Source organism: Pelodiscus sinensis, chromosome 1 (assembly GCF_052426305.1).
Source record: "Pelodiscus sinensis isolate ZL-2025 chromosome 1, ASM5242630v1, whole genome shotgun sequence".
NCBI lineage: Eukaryota > Metazoa > Chordata > Testudines > Trionychidae > Pelodiscus > Pelodiscus sinensis.
In genome coordinates this window covers 17,002,683-17,023,938 of record NC_143052.1, presented here as the reverse complement: position 1 = coordinate 17,023,938, position 21,256 = coordinate 17,002,683, and the positions used below count along the sequence as shown (strand labels likewise).

At 44.3% G+C, this 21,256-nt stretch overlaps 2 protein-coding genes across 2 annotated transcripts in view; one reads left to right on the top strand and one right to left on the bottom strand.

Moving 5' to 3' along the window:
• Positions 1-2,152: 2,152 nt before the first annotated feature.
• Positions 2,153-13,545, bottom strand: MEIG1 (meiosis/spermiogenesis associated 1). Its single transcript, XM_075926117.2, has 3 exons — positions 13,387-13,545; positions 9,236-9,407; positions 2,153-5,338 (listed from the first exon to the last, which is right to left on the bottom strand). Exons 2-3 carry the CDS (start codon positions 9,371-9,373, stop codon positions 5,210-5,212), a joined length of 267 nt encoding a protein of 88 aa, XP_075782232.1. The 5' UTR covers positions 9,374-9,407; positions 13,387-13,545; the 3' UTR covers positions 2,153-5,209.
• A 5,102-nt stretch (positions 13,546-18,647) lies between these two features.
• The window catches only part of DCLRE1C (DNA cross-link repair 1C), a 30,061-nt gene continuing 27,452 nt past the window's right edge, over positions 18,648-21,256 (top strand). The window contains exons 1-2 of the mRNA XM_014570507.3: positions 18,648-18,829; positions 21,040-21,091. Of these exons, the coding sequence (XP_014425993.3) occupies positions 18,721-18,829; positions 21,040-21,091 (161 nt within the window). The 5' untranslated portion in view covers positions 18,648-18,720. The remainder of the gene's footprint in view (positions 18,830-21,039; positions 21,092-21,256) is intronic.

Sequence of the window (21,256 nt, the reverse complement as noted above, 5' to 3'; positions counted from 1 at the left end):
GTCTCTCTCCCGATCTCTGCATGCCTCCCCCAGTATATCCCCTAATCTGTATCTATCACCGTAGGCAATTTAAAAGGGCTCGAGGGCCTCCACCACTACCACCGGCTGTGAAGACGTGCTAGAGTGGCTTCTTTCCTGCTTGCATGTCCCTGTAGCCCTAGGGAAGTGCCCCAGCCTAAAGCCCTCCTATGGTGAATGGGAGCTGTGAGGTGATGCTTGTGGGAGCGACACATGGAAACTCCCCGGTCTAGCTGCCTAGGAGCTGCTGCCAGAGAGGGGTGCCCTAGGTAAATGCAGCAATCTCCTTCCCTCCCCCACACTTCTCTCCCAGAGCCTATACTCCCTCTACCCCTTCCAAACTCCCTCCCAGAGCCTGCATCCCTCACTCTGCTCCTGTACTCCCACCCCCTACCCCAGCCCAGAGTGTACACCTACCACCAACTCCGTCCCAGAGCCTGCACCCCAGACTTCCTCCCACATCCAAACTTCCTGGCAGAGCCTGACTCCTCATCCCTCCTGTATCCAAACTCCCTTCCAGAGCCTGCATCCCAGGCCCCTTCTCTCACTCAAACTCCCTCCCAAAGCCTTAGAAACTGGGGGAATTTAGGTGATGGAGGAGTGTGGGGTCTGAGCACTACCAAAATTTCAATAAACCTGCCACTCCTGCTCCTCAAAGGCATTTAAGAAAAGTAAGGAGTCAAGGGATGAGAAGGAAGGGCCTCTCATGGATAACTAACTTGTTAAAATATAGGCAACAAAGGGTAGCAATAAACAGTTTTCAGAGTAAAGAGAGGTAAATAGCAGGTCCCCTCCCCAAAGATCTGTGGTGGTACAAGTTCTGTTCAACATATTCATAAAAGATTTGGAAAAAGAGGTGAACAGTGAAGTGACAAAACTTGAGGATTATACAAAATTACTCAAGTTAAAAGCTGACTGCAAAGAGTTAGAAATGGATCTCACAAAACTGGCAGACAGAGCAACAAAATGGCCAATGAAATTCAATGCTGATAAATAAAATGAAAGGCATATTGAAAAACAATCCCCAAACTATACACACAAAATGATTTGGTCTTAAATTAGCTGTTACCATACAAGAAAGATCTTGGAGCCAAACTATTGAGAAAGGGATGGATAATAACAAAAACTATCAGAATATCATTATATAAATATTGTAAATAGTGTGTGCAGTTGGGGACACCCCATCTCAAAATATATAGAACTGTAAAAAGCATAGAGAAGGGCAAAAAAAAATTATCAGAGGTCTAGAAAAGCCTCCATGAGAGATTAACAAGAATGAAATTGTTCAGCAGGGAAAAGAGATGACTAGGAAGGATATGACAGAGGTCTATAAAAATCAAGAATGGTATGGAGAAAGCGAATAGGGAAGAGTTATGTACTCCTTCACAGAACAGCTGAATCAAGGGTCACTCAATGAAATTAATAGACAGCAGGTTTGAAACTAAGATAAGGAAGTACTTCTCCACACAATGCACAATCCGTGGAACATGTTGCCAGGGGATGCTGTAAAGGACAAAAGTATAATTGGTTCACAAAAGAACTAGATAAGTTCATGGAGGATAGGTCCATCAAAGGCTAATAGGCAAGACAATAAGGGACATAATCCCTTGTTCTGTATGTCCCTAATCACCTGGTACTGGAAGAAGAGGATAGATTATGAGACAAATTATATTGTTAACTGCAACTTTAACTGTAATCAGAAATGTTCAAGGGCACAATTTACTTCTCTCTCCAACCTTGTGTTATTTCCCTCTAATGTCACATTCTCATTCAACTGCTTACGGCATAGCTCAACATTGGTGCCAGCCTCTCAAAATTCAACAGAAGATCAATGAATACCAACAGTATGTTTTTTTCTCATGCTACTCAATTGCTACAATGAGGAATGTCTGAGCAACACCATTTCTTTTTTCCAAAAAAGTTGACAGTAAATTTAAGGTACCATAGGCCCAATTCTAACCTCATTTACACAGCTTAACTCCAGCAGGATTCCAGTGAAATCAGATACATTGATAGAAATGAGACCAGAATCTGGCCCTGTGATTTATGAACACATTATGGAAAATGAAGAAAGAATACACTAAAAATAGGAACACATTTTATATGTGGAAAAGTAAAGAAATAAATCCCCACCTTTGTTTATTAACAGTTTTTAATTTTCACAAACAAAACTAATACTGTTAATTAAATACAAAAGACAAAATGAAGGATAGGAACACACATGTAATGCATTAAAGAAGAAAAACACATACTGAAAGCCATTAGAGTTCACAATTCATATATAAGCTTGATGTTTAGGTATAGTCAAAAAAGGGCTATATATAAGCAGCATTTTCTTACTCAACAGATGTGTTCTCTATATGTCCTCCAAATCCAATATTCTTACTTTTCTGACAACAAGACATGCTGTGTTTTTAATGAGGAGCTCTGCTTAAAAACTGATGGCATTATATAGTCCTCAAATAAGTTTTTACTCCTTTTTACTCTTGGTAGTACTGTAGTCACTACATTTATAGGAGTGGAGCTGGATTCTGTTCTGGCTTTCACATCACCAGGGCAATAATTATAGAACCTTTATTGATAACTAGAGAGTTAATAAATAATAATGCTTGTCTGTCATACAGATAAGGACACTCAGGCATGGGGAGGGTCAATGACTTGAGTCTCTGGAAGAGCAGGAAACAGGAGCCAAGGATGTAATCCTTGATCAATTAAGACAATAGCAAAGCATGCTTTAATGTCAATGGGGCCAGGAATTCACTCCAAGATTTTTGAGTCCTAGTTATATGCTCAGTCTAATGGATCACACCTGTATCTGTAACAAAATTCACTTCAGTTAGATGATAATGTGGGAACCAGAAAGAACCCAGAGTGACTCTGCCAGCTGAGACTGCACTTCATGTGGGTTTGGCAGTTCAGCTTTTGTCTGGTAAACTGAGCATATTTGATATAGAATAAATTTGAGATGGACTTCAAAATGCCATTTTGACAGTTATTTTGCAGGTAGACTCCTGCAATGGAAGATAAGGAGCTACAGTATATAGTACTAACAACTGGAGTATTATTTAATTTACATCAATTAATTGCTTTTGTTGCACAGACACCAAACCAAGCAAGATAGTTCAAACAGATGGATTATACTACAGACCACTACATTTAGAATTCTGAGGTTTGAGCACCATTACCAGCAAATTGAGCAACACTGGAATCTCTAGTTTCATTCATTTTTGTGATCTTCAAATGGATACAGCATTGTCAAAAATGTCATTTTTTTAATCCCATAGTAAACGCTCTTAAATTGTCAGGGTAAAAGACAGGCACTTCTGTGCTTCTATTTTTAATATCACACCATAGAGACACAAATCTCTCTCTTTTATTCAAAGCTTTAGGCTGCGTCTAGACTGGCAAGATTTTGCTGCCTGTCTACACTGGCCACGAGTATTTGCGCAAGAACACTGACTTTGTACTGTACAAAATCAGTGGTTCTTGCGCAAATACTCTGACGCTCCCGCTCAGGGATAAGCCCTCTTGCGCAAGTATTCTTGCGCAAGAGGGCCAGTGTAGACAGCTAAGTTAATTTCTTGCGCAAGAAAGCCCGATGGCTTAAATGGCCATCGGAGCTTTCTTGCACAAGAGAGCATCTACACTGGCATGGATGCTTTTGCGCAAAAGATGTCTTTTGCGCAAAAGCATCCGTGCCAGTATAGACGCTCTCTTGTGCAAATACTTTTAACGGAAAAACTTTTCCATTAAAAGTATTTGCGCAAAATCTTGCCAGTCTAGATGCAGCCTTAGTGTGTAAGTCTGGAAAAATATTAATCCATTGACTCTTTTAAATAAATCTCCCTCCATGTAGCTGCTACCAACATTATCCCATCCACCAGAGGGATATTCCAGGTTCACTATAGATGTTTCCTTAGAATGACCAATTAGATGGGTTATCCTAATTACAGTAATTGGTTCAATCATCCTAATTGCTTGTTATGAGTACAGAATATCACCGCAGTTTAACTAAACTCAAACCCCATTCATTTTAAAAGAGAAACTATGACTTGAAAGTTTTCAATAATGTTATGATACCATTCTTTTCCATTAAAATAACTCATTATTTTATATGTTAATGTGTTCTATACAATTTTTATACTGCCCTCATCATTCTGACATCCAAGTGCCTTCCAGTATAGCATTACATTTCAAGTTTTAGATTGTTTTCCTATCTATGAGCATTACCTTACTCATCAAGTCAGATTTTATTTGACACTTTGCTGCCCAATACCCCCTTTTTCCCAACCATGTGTTTAACTCCTCACAATCCACTTTAGTTTTTACTGTCAAATATCCTATATCATTGGCTAATGTCACCAATTTGTTAAATACATTTTCCTTAATGTCATTAATACTTAAATTCTAACCCCCCCACAGATCTGTGGAATACCTCACTATTTTCTCCTCTTTGCTAAGAGAGAAAGACATTTATTGTGATCATTTCCCATCACATAAGCAATTTTTAATCCACAGCATGAGTTTGGCCCCTCCTACTAGGTCGTTTGATTTCCTTTAACAAATACTAATACTGGATCTGACATAGACTTCCTCATGACCTTACAGATGTAACTTAACTTTTCTACCTCCGTTTTCTTATTTGTAAACTGATGATAATAAACGTTATTTATCTCCTAAGATTGTGGTTAGAATTAATTAGCTACTGCCAGTAAAGTATATTAAATATTTAATGCACTGAACCAGAGGCTTTCAAACTTTGGGTCACTTCAGGGTAAGCCACTAGCAGCCATGAGATGCTTTGTTTACCCGAGCATCCACAGGCATGACCACTCACAGCTCCCATTGGCTGGGAACAGCGAACCATGAGCAGCTGTGCCTCTGGACCCTCAGGTACACAAAGTGTATTGTGGCATGCCAGTGGCTTACCCTGACAAGCCACAATACAAGGGTTGAAAATAATGCACTAAATAATGATTAGCACTTCTAATTATTCAGATCTCATCAAAAGCTCTGTGAAAATCCAGTACTGACAATAGATTAGTATTCCTCCCAAAAATACCACTTTTGCTCTATTTAGAAATGGACAAATTAGTTAAGAAACCTTGTTTAATTCCTTACATTTTATAAATATATAGATTAAAGCAACATACTTACAGCAAAATAAAAAAGTGTAATTGGGATATAACAATTAATAAGCATAAACTTTCACTTTATGGACTTCTTTGTCTTCGCATTCTCTTTGCTTATTGTAATAATAAAAAGTATTGTCTCTTCTCTGAAGTTTTTTCACAAATCCTGTTTCTGGCCAACGATCCACCTGAAAACAGAATGAGGAGAATATACACTCATCTTCTAAATATGCTGACACTGAGAGAAAACATCCATGAAGATATTGTTATATGCATCGCATTTTGATGAATAAATTGGTTTGCAGTTGACTAGTGCTTTATGATTAAATTCAAGTATCAGAGGGGTAGCTGTGTTAGTCTGAATCTGCAAGAGCGGCGTGGAGTCCTGTGGCACCTTATAGACTAACTGAAGTGTTGGAGCATAAGCTTTCGTGGACAAAGACCCACTTCGTCAGGTTCCTTTATGATTAAATTGCTTCCCAAAAAACCACAAAACATTAGAAAACCGGTTTCTAGCCAAAATTCAGTATGGCACAAAAAACACACAAACAAAAAAAACCAGCAATACAGGCAGTCCCCGAGTTACGCTTTCTCGCCCCGGAGCTCGCAGGCAGCGGGACCGCCCAGAGCGCAGCGGTCCCGCCACCTCGACCTTTGGGGCGAGGAAAGCTGCTCCCAGTGCCCCTGGTCTGCTAGGGATCGTCTCCAGCAGACCAGGGGCACCGGGAGCAAAGCCTCAGAGGCGCGGCACCCCGCTGCCACTGCGGCTTTGCTCCCCGTGTCCCTGGTCAGCTGGGGGGGGGCGCGGTTAGTGCGCCCCTCCCCCAGCAGACCAGGCTTTTGTTGTGGACCCTGGGGCAGAGCAGCTGGGGCGCTGCCGATTGGTCCCGCAGCGCCGCTCTGGGCACTACTGGACCAACCCAGCAGCACCCCAGCTGCTCTGCCCCAGGCATCCTGATTCAGCCGCTGCTAGTCAGTTTCAGCAGCGGCTGAATCAGGACGCCTGGGGTAGAGCAGCTGGGGTGCTGCGGGGTTGGTCCAGTAGCGCCGAGCGGTGCTACTAGAGCAACCCAGCAGCACCCCAGCTGCTCTGCCCCAGGCGTCCCCAAGTCAGCCGTTGCTGAAACTGACCAGCGCTGACTACAGGAAGCCCGAGGCAGAGTTGCTCTTCCCGGGGCTTCCTGGAATCAGCCGCTGATCAGTTTCAGCAGCAGCTGACTGGGGACGCTTGGGGTTCTTAAGTTGAATCTGTATGTAAGTCAGAACTGGCGGTCAGTTTCAGCAGCGGCTGAATCTGGACGCCAGTTCCGACTTACATACAGATTCAACTTAAGAACAAACCTACAGTCCCTATCTTTTACGTAACCTGGGGACTGCCTGTACTTCACTATGTCAGAAGAATGGTCCAAAAGGGATGTGATGGAAGCTGCAGCACTTACGTCATCTAAAACTGGGATGGACAAAGCTGTTAGGAAATATGGTGCAAGGAAAACAGAAACAACCCTTCTCTGGTGCAGTGGAGTATATTAGACCTAATCCAATAGGTCTTTTCCATCTCTAATGTCTAGGACTCTCCTTTATTAGCCAATGGATACTAGAGCCTTCCTTCTACTGTATAAACAAGTCAGTGATTAAAAAATGTGAATGGCTGAAAGATTCCACTAGTTATGGAAGAATTATGTGCATATAAAAGGTTCTTCAGCACCTTTTTAACCATGAAAAATATTTCATCAGCATTTTCAAAGAAACAAATGAGCCATTATGTAAAATAAGAAAAGTTAGTGTCAGTGGACCCAATCCTGCAAGGTATCGAGCACCATCACCTATGGCTTTCAATTCAGTACCTCAGAAGATATTTATTACCTTGTAAAAAGTGCAGACATTCAATTATTGTAATTAAAGAGCTTTTGGGAGCTCCCATAGCATTAGATAAGCATATGCAGCATGGACAACAGAAGTATTTCCTATTGTCTTGAAGCCTAAATATTAATTTCTCACTACTGATTTACAATTATGGATGCCATTAGGGATGTCAAATCAGATCACATTCAAATTATGTCTCATAAATGGTAATTTTATTACTCAGCTTGGTACTTAAATATACAGCTGTGCCGGCTGCTTGGGTTATTTGTCTAAATGGAAGTACTATATAATATTTCTTGTCTCTCTACTCTTGGATCTTGTAGCCTCCATAATAAAGTAAAAGGAAGCCATATTTCAAAATATAATTAGTTACAATATAACTGATGCTAATTCTAAGGAAATCTGATATAAAGAGAGCTCCGCATAGTTTTTAAGTTGAAATGTCCCTCTGCCAATGAAATCATAGTGGTATTGTTTTGTGGCTTGTACCCTGTAGCAGTCTTGTAGTTTGTACAATTTATTAACTAAAGAGATCCTACCATTCTCATGGACTTCTGTGTAGGCACTTATACTACACTCTTCACCATAGTATCTGAGCTCAGTATCTTCTTTCACACTTCCATTTTAAATAGGGTATAATTAAAATATGCATTTAAAAAAAATTTTGCCTAGTAGTAACTTTTCAAAGACCACATTTACATGTTTACAGTACTGATGAAGGTAAAAAAAGCAGTTGGTTCACCAATTTCAAAGGCTTGAACGTGCATATCATATTGATTTAAAACACGAAATTTGGTGAGATTGAACACCAATACATTTTAAGCTGTTTCTAATATTTTGAAAATACTTCAAACGGTTGATTTTTAAATAATGGAAAGTGGCTACAAGGCATGAGAAGTACCAATTATTTTCTTTAATGCAAACTGTATATTTCAAAATAATTATATGTTAGATCTGAGCAGGTTTTTAAAAAGAATTATGAGGTACTACATAATTTAAGAGATTAATAATGAAATACAGAGCTGGTTGGAATTTGCTGGTTGGAATCCAGAGTAGATTAGTAGTGGTCTGGCATCTGGTGACTAATTGGTAGTTTATGTAATATACATCAAAGTTTTCAATTACTTGTGTACAGGATTGACTCATTGATGGTCAATAGAGTAGAGGTCAGTAGAGGGGTATCTGTATTGTAAACACCTTCACTACACCAAGCATTCACTTTCTCCACTGTTGACATTTTCAGCAGAGATGCTAAGTATTGCATGTACAGGGAATATGATCCAACTCCTACACAATTTAGGGATGTAAGCGAGTAGTCGAATAGTTGACTTATCGGACAATCGAGTCAACTACTCAACTACTTGGATTCCCCCTAAACTTTGCTGTCTCTGTATCAGAGGCAGCGGGGGGAGGGGACAGGGGCTGCTCCGCATCCCGCAGACAGAGGTTGTTTGCCGGAGCAGCCTCTGTTCACAGCCAGCCCCAGCTGCCGTGGACAGGGGCTGCTTCGCAGCAGCAGTCCCTATCTGCAGGGGATCCCAGGTTGGCTGCAAATGCAGGCTGCTCTGGTAGTAGCTTCTGTCTGTGGGGGGTCCTAGCTCTCCACCTACGAGCCCAGCTTTTACTGCACTTAAACTACAGATCCACAGCAGGGGTAGCTCCTGGACCTGGTGTAAGCCAAGACTGAGCGCCTTCCCTTATCGACTAATTATGTAGTCAATACAATTTGTATCAACTACACGATTAGCCAATTACCCGCCTATTAACATCCTTAATGCAATTCAGTGGTAAACCTGCCACTGATTTCAGGGATGCTGGATTGAACCCAAGGAAACTGTACCATCTTCTCATCCTTAAAAAGTGATATACTACATCAAGGGGTGTGCCCATTGGCAAACTAGTGTGTGGAAGCCAGCTGTGAGCTATATACCTTTCACCAGCATTAATGAAAAAAAAACTCCATTATCTAACAAACGCTCTGAAACGTTTAAGTATGTAACTGATGGAGAGGCAGCACACTGCAGGCCAAGTAAATTAAATTTATCTGAAAACCGGTTATTCTACACTTCTAAAGCTATCTAAAGAAATAACATTGAATTTGACTAAAACCAAAAGCAAAAGAAATGACATACACGGTGTGCCTCCTTTTTATTTCACTATTTAATAGGTAATAGGAAATAGAAAATTAAATTATATAGCCCCTGTACAGTTATAAATCTTACCATATCAACTTGCTTCACTTGTTTATATTCAATTTCATCCCTGTATCCAGCTTGCTGAAATCTGTATAGATTCTCTACCTCATCTGACCATTTTTTGGCACGACTTATAGATTTTGGTTTGATGTCAGCGCTAGCCATGGCTCCGGGAATTTCACCAGATATTTTGCTGAAACTAGGTTTTAAATATGATACATATAAAAATTGGAACAAGCATATTGTTAAAGTTCTATAGAGAATGGGCAGAACAAAATTGGTTAACATAGCAAAAAAGTTATATATAGGAAAATAAAGAAAATCCAAACACCCCAAACCCTTGAAGTAAAAACTAGCATATTAAAAATGTCCAGAATCACATTAAATACACAGTGTTCTCTGGCATAAATCCATATCAACCGTATTTTAGTTTTGGGGTATGTAAACTATCATAATGCCATTTTCCAGAGAATGCTCAAATTACTGATGATGGTGCTCCCTGGAATTCACCTGACCAAACTGATCTTACACTAACTCCACTGACATTTCAGGGGGTAGCCATGTTAATCTATAACTTCAAAAACAACAAGCCGTCTTGTGACACCTTAGAGACTAACAAATGTGGCATTTTAGAGACTAACAAACCCACTTCACCTGATAAACTGGAGTGGAAATTATAGAATCCAGGATGCATATAACAGCACAAGTAGTTACATGTCAATTGCAGGACCAGTGTTAATGACACTAATTGAGTCAGGCTAGATGTGTCCCCTATATAGTTTATGATGTGTGAATGTGAATATTAAAGGTGGAGGAAATAGCCATTGTAGTGTGCTAATCAGTTAATATCTTTATTCAAGCCCAAGTTGATAGTGTCAAACTTGTAAATGAATATGATACTGATGAGGATAAAAATTATTTTGGGTCACGTGTCCCCTGACTTTTCAGAGCAGCAACTGACTACAAAACCTGCCTAAAAATCATATGCACAACTGAAACTCCTTATTCACTGTGTGGTTCAATTCAGAAGTCAGTCCTCCCAAATAACTACAGAAAAGACATTGGCAGCAGTTATTTTGGAGTGGCTGTGGTCTGCATGTGTATCTGGCATAGTAATTTACAGTGGATTCTTTGTACAGTAAGGCCATCAGCAAACAAGGAAAGGGTTATAATGTCAGTTTGCATGGGGTTTAGCCCTTTTCTAAAGATGCTGTCATGTACGCCACAATTATTAGGTCTCTTTAAATGCCAATTGTTAGTTACTACCAAGAATTTCTTCTCCTTGCACTATGGGATTCCAAAATACAAATTAACATGCTTGCCATATGTTGGTAGCTGAGCTGTGGAGATATGTCTTTTGATTGCACTTTTTTACTACATAAGGAAACGTAACCCAGTGGGAACTAATAAGCATTTTAGAATGCTTCTGGAAGATGTATAAATTGTAAGTTACAAAATAGAACTGTTACACTTCTGCTAACCAACTGAGCATGCAGATAGACAGACTGAAGCAATGCTGGCAAATGAAGTATAAGATTGGATCTTAATGGGGGCAATAATACTAAAGATCTATTATAACTACTGAAGTGTCACTAGGTTTAGCTGTTTTCTGAATGATATACCAACTTCATGTAACAAATGCCTTTGTCCAAGAGAAGGGCAAGTGGACATATGTTCCACATTCTGACCAGTGTTCCCTCTAAGCTGCACAGCAGTACAGCTTCACAGATGATTAATCAGACCCATGCAGGGAGCCTGGAGCCGGAGTCTCTGACTGGACAGGGCTGATTAATCACCTATGAAGCTATGCTGCCTCTGCAGCTTAGAGGAAACACTGATTTTGATGATCAATTAATTCAGGTGAATTTTCCACAAAAGCTGTGAAAACACAAGCCATGCATATACATTAAGACTCATATCCTCACAGGTATATAGGCTTCTAACTTCTTGATTTCAATAGAAGTTAGGAGCAGGAATACCTTTGAGGATCTGGGCCAACGTACCAAGTCAGTGCATGAATTTTCAAGCAGAAATGGTTACCAAGGTTTGCAAAGTTTGTAAAACAGCCTATCTTCTGAGATTTTATAATTCTGTCTTATGTTTTGAACATATTCAGGGCACCAACACCCTGTAGGAACGTCCTTTAAAAAACAAAAACAACCCTGATATCTATTAGGGATGTCAATGTATAGTCAACTGAACTATTAACCTGGTCTTATTGGTTAATCCTGTCGACTACACGCACCCCCCCCCCACCTTGCTGCCTCTGTATCAGAGGCAGCAAGGTGGGGGGAGGCTGGAGCATGGTATCCTGTGGAGCCGCCTGCCCCCCAGCCCCTGCACTGCTGCCACTGATAGAGAGGCAGCCTCATGGAGGATGAGGGGGGAAGCCAGGAGCCAGTACACACAGGAAGTCGGCTTTCAAGCCAGCTCTCCATGCATATCGGCTCACATAAACCCTCCTGCCACCCTGTGCTGCTATCAGAGGCACCAGTGTGGGGGGAAAAGGCAGGTGGGAACCAATACGTGTGGGGAGCCGGCTTTTAAGACAGCTCTCCACGCATACTAGCTCCGTGGACCCTCCTATTCCTCTCACAGAGGCGGCGGCGGGAAGAGCAGGAACTAGTGATCTGCGGGAGCTGGCTTTAAAAACTGGCTTCTCGCATGCACTGGCTCCATGGATCCACCTTCCCCACACCTCCACTCTCCTGCCTCTATCACAGGCTGCTCCATGGGATGCCAGCATAGTTTGTCAGTGGGGAGCTCGGGCTCCCCACAGACAGGGGCTACTGCCACCCCACACTGTTGCCTCCATATCAGATGCAGCAGTATGGGGTGGCAGGGAGCTCCCTGGGAGTGGGGCAGAGAGCGCATTGGCTACTGGCCCTGCCTCCGGGGACTATTAAATAGTAGTGTAATGGCTAACATTTGATGAGGTTACACAGTTATTCAATTCATCATCTAACATCCCTACTACTTATTAATTTCACTTGGTGACCCATAGTTCCTGTGTTATGGGAGCAAGTAAATAACTTTCCCTTAGACTCCTCCTTTTTTCTAGACTGAAAAGTCCCAGTTTCATTACTGGAGGCCCCCAACTTGCGCAATTGGTTCCAGGGGAAGCATCGCACATTGGGGGCGTCGTAACTCAAACCCTCATTTACGATCAGTGCTGTGCGCAGTCGTAAATGTGGGCCAAGGACGTAAGTCGGGAGGTTATTGGCCCCTTCCACACTTACAAAAATGGTTGTAAGTGCAGGGGGTCAGTCACAAGTCGGGCCTCCTGTAATCTTCCCTAATATGGCAGCTGTTTCATGCCCTTAATCATTTCTGTTACCCACTCCTGAACTTTTTCCAATGCCAAAATGTCTTTTTTTAAGATGGGGTAACCACATCTGCATGCAATATTCATGATATGGGCGTATCATGGATTTATATATAGGCAATAAAATATTCTCTGTTTTATTCTCTACCACCTTTTTAATGATTCCTAAAATTCGGTTTGCTTTTTTGACTGCTGCTGCACACTGAGTGGATGTTTTCCAAGAACTAGCCACAATGACTCCAAGATCTCTCTCGGGTGGTCAAAGCTAATTTAGTCCCCATCATTTTATACCGCTAGTTGGGATTATGTTTCCTAATATGCATGACTTTGCATTTATCAACTTTAAAATTAATCTGCCACTTGTGTTGCCTAGTCACCTAGTTTTGTGAGATCCTTTTGAAGTTCTTCACAGTCTGCTTTGGATTTAACTACCTTGGGCAGTTTGGGATCAGCGGCACCTGTTTACCCCATTCTCGAGATCATTTATGAAGAAGTTGTATAGGCTTGGTCCCCCTGGTTACCCCTCCCCAGGCTGAAAACTGACTGCGTAGTTCTGCCCTTTGTTTCCTATAGTTTAAGCAGTTACCAATCCCTACGAGAACCTTAACGCAGGGGCTTTACATTGAATCCTCCCCCTCCCCCGCAGCCCCAGGAGCTTTCTGGAGAATCCCCCCTGTCAGGGCTCCAGGCGCCGGGGGTTTTAAGGAACCCCCAGGCTGCGGGAGGAGGGTTCAGCCGAGGCCCGGCTGCTAGCGGCTACCGCCTGCGCGCCCCCTGTTCCCCTCAGAGCTCCCGGGAAGCCGGGCGGGCTCCACCTGCGGCGAGGAGCAGGGGCCCCCGCGCGGCCACTCACCCGCGGCCTCGCTGGCTGGCTCCCTCCCTGGGGCCGGGCGCCGCCTCTTCGGCTCTCGCGGCGGCGCGTGTGCGGGCGCCTAGCAACCGCCGGGGCCGCTCCCGGGATGGCGGCGGAGCCGGGGCCAACCGGCGGCGAACCCGGGCGCCGCAAGCCGCGCGCCCCCAGCGGGCCAGCGCCGCAGCGCGGGAGGAGGCGGCGCCGGGGGTCGCGCGCGGCGGAGCAGTGTCTCACGCCGGACACGGGTCAGGCGACGGGGTGGGGACCGTCCCTGGGCGGGTGGCCATGAGCTGAAATGGCAAGTCAGGCTCATGCCTAGCCCTTCCAGCCGTGCGCCACAAAGCCCGAGGGCAGGACCTCTCCCCCGAAAAGGGGTACAGCCTGCTCGGCCCTGGAGACCTTGGCTAAAGGGCTGCCTCCTTTAGAAAATCAGGAGTGGTGTGAAGAAGGTGAAGAAGGAAAAGTTATGTACGTGTTTCCCCCGCATATAAGAACTAGGGGCCACCAAATTAAACGAATGGGCAGCAGGTTTAAAACAAATAAAAGGAAGTTCTTCTTCACGCTTAATCTGTGGAACTCCTTGCCTCAGTGAAGGCTAGGACTATAAAAGGGTTTAAAAGAGAACTAGATACATTCATGGGCTACATCTACACTGGCACCCTTTTCCGGAAATGCTTAAAACGGAACAGTTTTCTATTATAAGTATTTCCGGAAAAAGCGTGTCTACATTGGCAGGATGCTTTTCTGGAAAAGCACTTTTTCCAGAAAAGCGTCCGTGCCAATGTAGACACGCTTTTCTGCAAAAAAGCCCCGATCGTCATTTTCGCGATCGGGGCTTTTTTGCGGAAAACTCTACTGTGCTGTCTACACTGGCCCTTTTCCGGAACAGTTTTCCGGAAAAAGGACTTTTGCCCGAACGGGAGCAGCATAGTATTTCCGGAAAAGCGGCTGATTTCTTACAGTAGATCGTCAGTGCTTTTCCGGAAATTCAAGGGGCCAGTGTAGCCAGCTGGCAAGTTAGTCTGGAAAAGCGGCTTTTTTTCCGGAATAAGTGGCCAGTGTAAACACAGCCATGGAGGTTAAGTCCATTCATGGCTTTATTAGACAGCATGGGTAAGGAATGGTGTCCCTAACTTCTGTTTTTCAGAGGGTGGAGATGGACGGCAGGAGAGAGATTGCTTGATCGGTACCTGTTCAGTTCACTCCCTCTGGGACACCTGGCATTGGCCACTGTTGGCAGACAGGGTACTGGGCTGGATGGACCTTTGGTCTGACCGAGTATGACCGTTCCTATGTTCTTATGTTCTCCATTTTTAAGTGTTCTCCTGCAGACATTTAATTTCGGTCTTGAGTGGGGTAGGCCAAAGTTTGTGACCTCTACCCTCTTGGGCCACTTTTGAAAAAGGGAGTAAATGACTTGACCAAAGTTACACCATGAACCAAAGGTAGAGTTGGGGAAATAATTCAGGTTCCCTGACTTCCTGTCCTCTTCATTAATTCCTCCCTATGTGATATAAAATACCATGTGATGACAGCTGCATAAATATCTAAAAGATTAGTGATTAACAATAATTAAACTTTTCTTCACTTTCAACAGAGGACTGAACATGCTGTAAATAGAGAGAAAAGCCCAGATCCTCAAAGGCATTCCTCCACCTTGTCCAAGAAGCCTGGCAAGTCTGTCAGAACCCCTGTTAGTGACACTTTAGGATTTTAATTGCTGGGTGATCAAGTCAACAACCTGTCAATGGTTTTGTCTTGCCTGTGAACCCAAACTGTGGCTGGTCCTACAAAGACTTGTGCCCAAACCAACTGATACTGTAGCTGCAGCTCTGCGCCAAGGCCACAGCATGGCAGCCTCAGCTTTCCCCTCGCTGGCTGCCAGGGAGGGCTAGGCCAAGGCTGCCATGGCCCTCTCCCTCCCAGCCACCAGGAAAGGCCATGGCTGTGGTGCGGCAGCCCTAGCTCTCCTTTTGGCCACTGGGGAAAGCCTGGCCGAGGCCGTGGTGTAGCATGGCAGTCCTGGTTCTTTCCCAGGCCACCTGGGAGGACCGGGCAGGGGGTTGGGTAGGGTATGGCTCCAGGGGTGGGACCTCAGGTGGAAGGGGCACGGCTGGTGCTTCTCTTCCCTGTGCCTTCATCCCCAGCCTGTGGATGCAGATGACATGATGACTTAATTCTGTCAGCCCACAGGAAAAATATATATCAAGAGAAAGAGAGAGAAAAATAATTTTGTGTATTATCAATCCTAGTGTAAATAATTGTTATCTGTATGGGCGAGCAACAACTGTGCATATTTTTCATTGATAAAGAGGGTGATGTTATAAGCATTCTCTGGCTACGTCTACACTACGAGTTTTCTCGGCAAAATATGCTAATGAGGGACTCATTTGCATGAGTTGTGATCTTATTTGCATATTTTCTGCCGATCCATTTTTGCGCTGGGGTTTTTGCGCAAAAACAAGCAGTGTGGACAGGGTTTTTTTTGCGCAAGCCCCCCTTTTTCCACAAGATCGATATGCCTCCTTTTTTGGGGCATAAGGATCTTGCGGAAAAAGGGGTTTTGCACAACATGCGAAAAAGTCCCAGAGCAAAAACGGATTGGCAGAAATAGGCAAATGAAATAGTGACTCATTCAAATGAGTCCCTCGTTAACATATTTTTTGCCAAGAAAACTCGTAGTATAGATGTAGCTTCTGTGTAAAACTTTTATACATAGTAGGCAGATTTATTTGGAGTTTCAGGAGGTAGCCGAGTTAGTCTGTTACAGAAAAAAAAAATGGTCTGGTAGCACTTTATAAACTAACAAAATATGTAGCTTTCGTGGGCACAGCCGGTCATCTGAAGAAGTGGGCTGTGCCCACGAAAGCTCATGATACCATTTACATGTTTTGTTAGTCTATAAAGTGCTACCAGACCATTTGTAGATTTATTTAGAGTTTTGGTCCCCTTTGAGAGCTAGGGTAGCCAGATCGTTTCAACAAAAATACCGGACACACTTAACATTACATCACAATCTACATTACATCTGTCATGATTATGAGGGTTACCCAGCAGCCTGGGGATTAAGGGGTTAACTACACCTAGCCAGGTGGAGTGACCAGTAGGAATGTAGGTAGGACTTTCAAACTGGGACAAAGGAATTTGGCTTTTTTCCTTTCTCCTTTTGTCTCTCTGTGAGAGTCCTCTGCAGCTACAGAGAGGGACAAGCATGTCTTTCTCTCTCCAAGACACCATTCTTCATTTTCTGTAAGTAGGGTAAAGTTTAGGTAGTTTCATTAGGCTTTATTGTTTTAAGGATTGGGTATGGGATCTGAGATCTGGCACTGTTTAAAAGATGTTTTGGCTTTTCTTTGTAACTAAGTTCTAGGCCCATGGAGTTTCTCCATGGCTACGTCTAGACTGGCCCCTTCTCCGGAAGAGGCATGCAAAGCAGGCAAGTCAGAATAGGGAAATCCGCGGGGGATTTAAATATCCCCCGCGGGATTTAAATAAACATGGCTGCCGCTTTTTTTCCTGCTTGGGGAAAAGCCGGAAAAGAGCGTCTAGACTGGCGCGATCCTCCGGAATAAAGCCCTTTTCCGGAGGATCTCTTATTCCTACTTGCAAGTAGAATAAGAGATCCTCCGGAAAAGGGCTTTATTCCGGAGGATCGCGCCAGTCTAGACGCTCTTTTCCGGCTTTTCCCCAAGCCGGAAAAAATGCGGCGGCCATGTTTATTTAAATCCCGCGGGGGATATTTAAATCCCCCGCGGATTTCCCTATTCTGACTTGCCTGCTTTGCATGCCTCTTCCGGAGAAGGGGCCAGTCTAGACGTAGCCCATGAGTATATTTTGTTACCTTCCTATCTAGTCATTATACTTGCAACAGGAATATTGTTGTAATAATAAAAGTTCTTTCTTTTCTTTTTATTAACCTGGCAGTGGTTAATGGTGTGCCTTGATTTTTATTTTAGGGGTGAGATTTCCCAAATGATCTTTCCCCTGATTTCTTTATCAACATTTGGGTGGTGGCAGTGGAAGTTTTATTCCCAAGATCTAGGTTTTAAGATTTTGGGGGAAGTTTTATACCAAAGCCTGGTAGATAAGGCTTTGGGGTACACTTGCTGGCCCCCACTTCTGCATTTATCATGTCAGAGTGGGGAAGGAGCCATGACAACATCTTATTTAGAAAATACCAGACATTTATATTTTCTCATTTATATTTTCTCAATTTGCTTCCCGAACAGAAAGCTCAAATACTGGAGTGTCTGGTTCAAAACCAAACACCTGGCAACCCTATTGGGAGCTGTGTTCTTGGATGTTGTCAAAGGCCGTACAGTTGAGTCCTCCTGGAGCTGAGCTTGTTCAGCATACATGTTGCTTTGCTGGGGGGCAGTAATCCCTACTCTGTGCGTTGGCTAGGGGAGACCAGAGCTTCTGGCTCAGAAGGACAAGGTGGTGGAGCCCCAGAGGGCAGGAAGGCAGTGGCTTGATCAGCACACTGGGTGACAACCCGGGGACTTCTCTGATCCAATCAGTTTTGAGAATTCAAAACTCCCCTCATCCACAAAATAAACTAGTGTCATAACAACAAACCAATTACTAAGATAACTTACTTATAATTCACAATTACTGAATTAGTTATAAATACAACCAATCACTAATGGACTAACCAATTCAAGATTGCCTCTAAGGTGTTAGTCTCCAAGGTGATGTAGGACCATTTGTTGTTTTTTAATTTTTTTCAAATTCATGTCCGTGCAGTGTTTGATGCTTTGTAACTGCATAAGGTGGGGAATGAATTCATCATTTGTAATTATCCATGCTTAATACGATTCCCTTACTAAGAGTCATTATTAATGATGTTGATGCTAATGGAATCAGTTATTAATTTCCTTAATTCCTTATGGATAAATCACTGGGCTTGGGAGCGAGCAGACTTGAAGTCGGGGAGGGGGGAGGGGGGGGAACCAGATAGCAAGCATGAAAAATCAGAATAGGTGTGTGTGTGTGTGGGGGGGTAATATGTGCCTATAAAAAAAGTTCCGAATATCCGGACTGTCCCTATAATGCCAGGCCATCTGGTCACCCTGCTTGAGTCTGGTGCATGCCTCCCCAGCACGCCGGACGGTGGAGAGCCCGTCAGCCCGCGTGTTCACACACAGCAGCGACTCCCAACCCGCGGGCGTAGAACAGCCTGAGTGTGACTGGCCCTTTAAGAAAAGGCTCCGCCCCGGCCGTTGCCTTGTTGGGTTGCAGCGGCGGCGCTTGTGATTGGTCCGGGTGGCAGCCAATGGGGCGGGTGGCCGAGAACCGGCGGGGAGCGACGTGCGGAGCAGGCCGCGCCGCGCCATGAGCAGCTTCGGGGGCCGGATGCGGGAGTATCCGTGGCTCTCCATAGACCGCTTCGACCGAGAGAACCTGCGCGCGCGGGCCTACTTCCTGTCCCACTGCCACAAGGGTGAGCGCCTCCCCTCCCCCCCCCCGCCGCCCTCGGGACCCCGCGGCCTGGAGCGGCGCCGCCTGGCGTCTCTCTTCGTCAGTTAACCGCATCAGCCTGAGGGGCCCTGCTGTGTTAACCCGCTCGCTGCGTCCCTGGCCGCCGGGATGGGCAGGGGGGTCCCGCGATAATGGCTCTGGGCACCTGGCATGGCCCACGCGGGCTAGACGGACCTTTGGTCGGACCCAGTAGGGCCGCTCGTGTCTCCCCCTTATTGTTTGCGTGCGGCATGTCTGCGGTGACCATCTCGTCCAAACCAAAAATCAGGACACATCATCTGACCCAGGACTTTTTTTTCTGATTTATGAATGTATTTATACCCAGTCATGGAACTGGAAGGGATCTGAGACGTTATTGAGTCCAGTCCCCTCCCTGCCCTCATGGCAGCAGCACGCACTGTCTTCATCCCTGACAGGTGTCTGTCTAACCTGCTGTTCAATATCTCCCGCAAGGGAAATTCCGCAGCCTCCGCAGGCAATTTATTCCAGTGTTTAACCACCCCGACAAGAAGTTTTTCCTACTCTAACCTAAACCTCCCTTTCTGCAATTTAAGCCAATTGCGTCTTGTCCGATCCTCAGAGGCTAAGAAGAATTTTTCTCCCTTCTCCTTATAATGCCCTTTTAGATACCTGAAAACTGCTATCATGTCTCCTCTCAGTCTTCTCTATTCTAAACTAAACAAGCCCAATTCTTTCATTCTTCCCTCTTAGAAGACTGAAAGAATTTAAAGGTTTTCTAGACCTTTAATCATTTTTGTTGCTTTATGCTGGACCTTCTCCAATTTTTCCACATTTTTTTTGAAATGTGGTGCCCAGAACTGGACACAATACTTCAATTGAGGCCTAATCAGCACAGAGTAGAGCGGAAGAATAACTTCTTGTGCCTTGCTCACAACACTCTTGTTAATGCATTCCAGAATCATGTTTGCTTTTTTTTGCAAGTGTCACACTATTGACTCATTTTTAACTTGTGGTCCACTATGACCCCTAGATCCCTTTCTGCAGTATTCATTTCTAGACAATCACTTCCCATTCTGAATGTGTGAAAAGTCTTACAAAAGTATAAACATTAAATCATAGGGTGGTGAGTGAGTGGACTGGGAGCGCAGAGTCTTAGCAGGGCAGTGAGTGAATGGGCTGGAGGTGCAGGGTCTGAGCATTAGGGAGAAGGGGGGCTGCTTTCTTGTGGCTCCCAACACCGTGCCCCGGGTACCACCTCCCGCTGCTTCTATTGGCCAGGTTCCGGAGCAGCAGGAAAAGCCTCCAAGAAGCGCATCCCTGTGCTGCTTTTCCCCTAGCTGGAGGAGAGGGACTGGTAGCAGGCACATCTGCTTCTAGCTGTGCTTCTTTGGATCCAGTGGGGAGCCTCGCAGCTTTCTCTACCCCCACTGAAATATTTGTAGAAATACTGGAATTTCTGGGATGTTTCAATGGTTTATGGCAGGGGTGGGGAACTGCCTCCAGCTTGCCTGGATCTGGCCCCTGAGGCTCAGGGCTCCCCTCCTAGCCTGCTCCTGCACTTTTCCTCTTACCCAGACTCCACTCCCTAAGACTGCTTTTCCTCACCCCCCTCCTACACACTGAACCCCTCATTTTGGCCCCAGCCTAGAGGGGCCCACAAAGTCTACTAGCCTGGGACCCCCTACGCTCTTGTGTGCAAGAGGAGTATGGGGATTGTTTTTCTCCTCTTAGTCAGAGGCCACATCAGGGAGGCTTTTTATTTTGTTTTTGCTCTTCTCACTTTTGTGCAGTCCCTGACTGATTTCTCTGGGTTAGCGGACCCTGGCCCAAAAAAAGGTTCTCCACCCCTGGTTTATGGAGACAATGGGACAGGATATTTTAAAATCAAGACTGTCTGGAAAATCCAGGTGGTATGGTTGGCGTAGGCATGTCTGTTTTGGGGCTTTGTCATGCAAACTTGTGTGAGGGCTACTGGAGAATTGAATGAGCTCGCAGCTGGCACAGTAGTCAGCCTGCATGGAGCTCATTGTAAGATCAGGGCCTGAGATTGTAAACACTTCACCGGGCAGGAATCAGAATTTCTTATTTTACCATATAGGATTATGCTATAAATAATGTCACTATTTTTTTTATTACTCTTAAATATAAAAACTGTGATGTTTTGTAAGTTCTTAAAATAAAGTAATTCTAGACTTCATATCTTACTCTTAGATCACATGAAAGGGCTGAGAGCACCGTCCTTGAAAAGAAGACTGGAGTGCAGGTAACGACACGCAAGTAATACGATAGGAACCTATCTCTTAAGTATGGATATTAGATATAGTGTAATTGAATAGATGTGTCACTGCACAAAATATTATCAGTTACATGACTATTTGATAGTGCCCAGGAGCAGGGCCAGCAGCCAGTGAGTTCCTGGGGTGCCCCC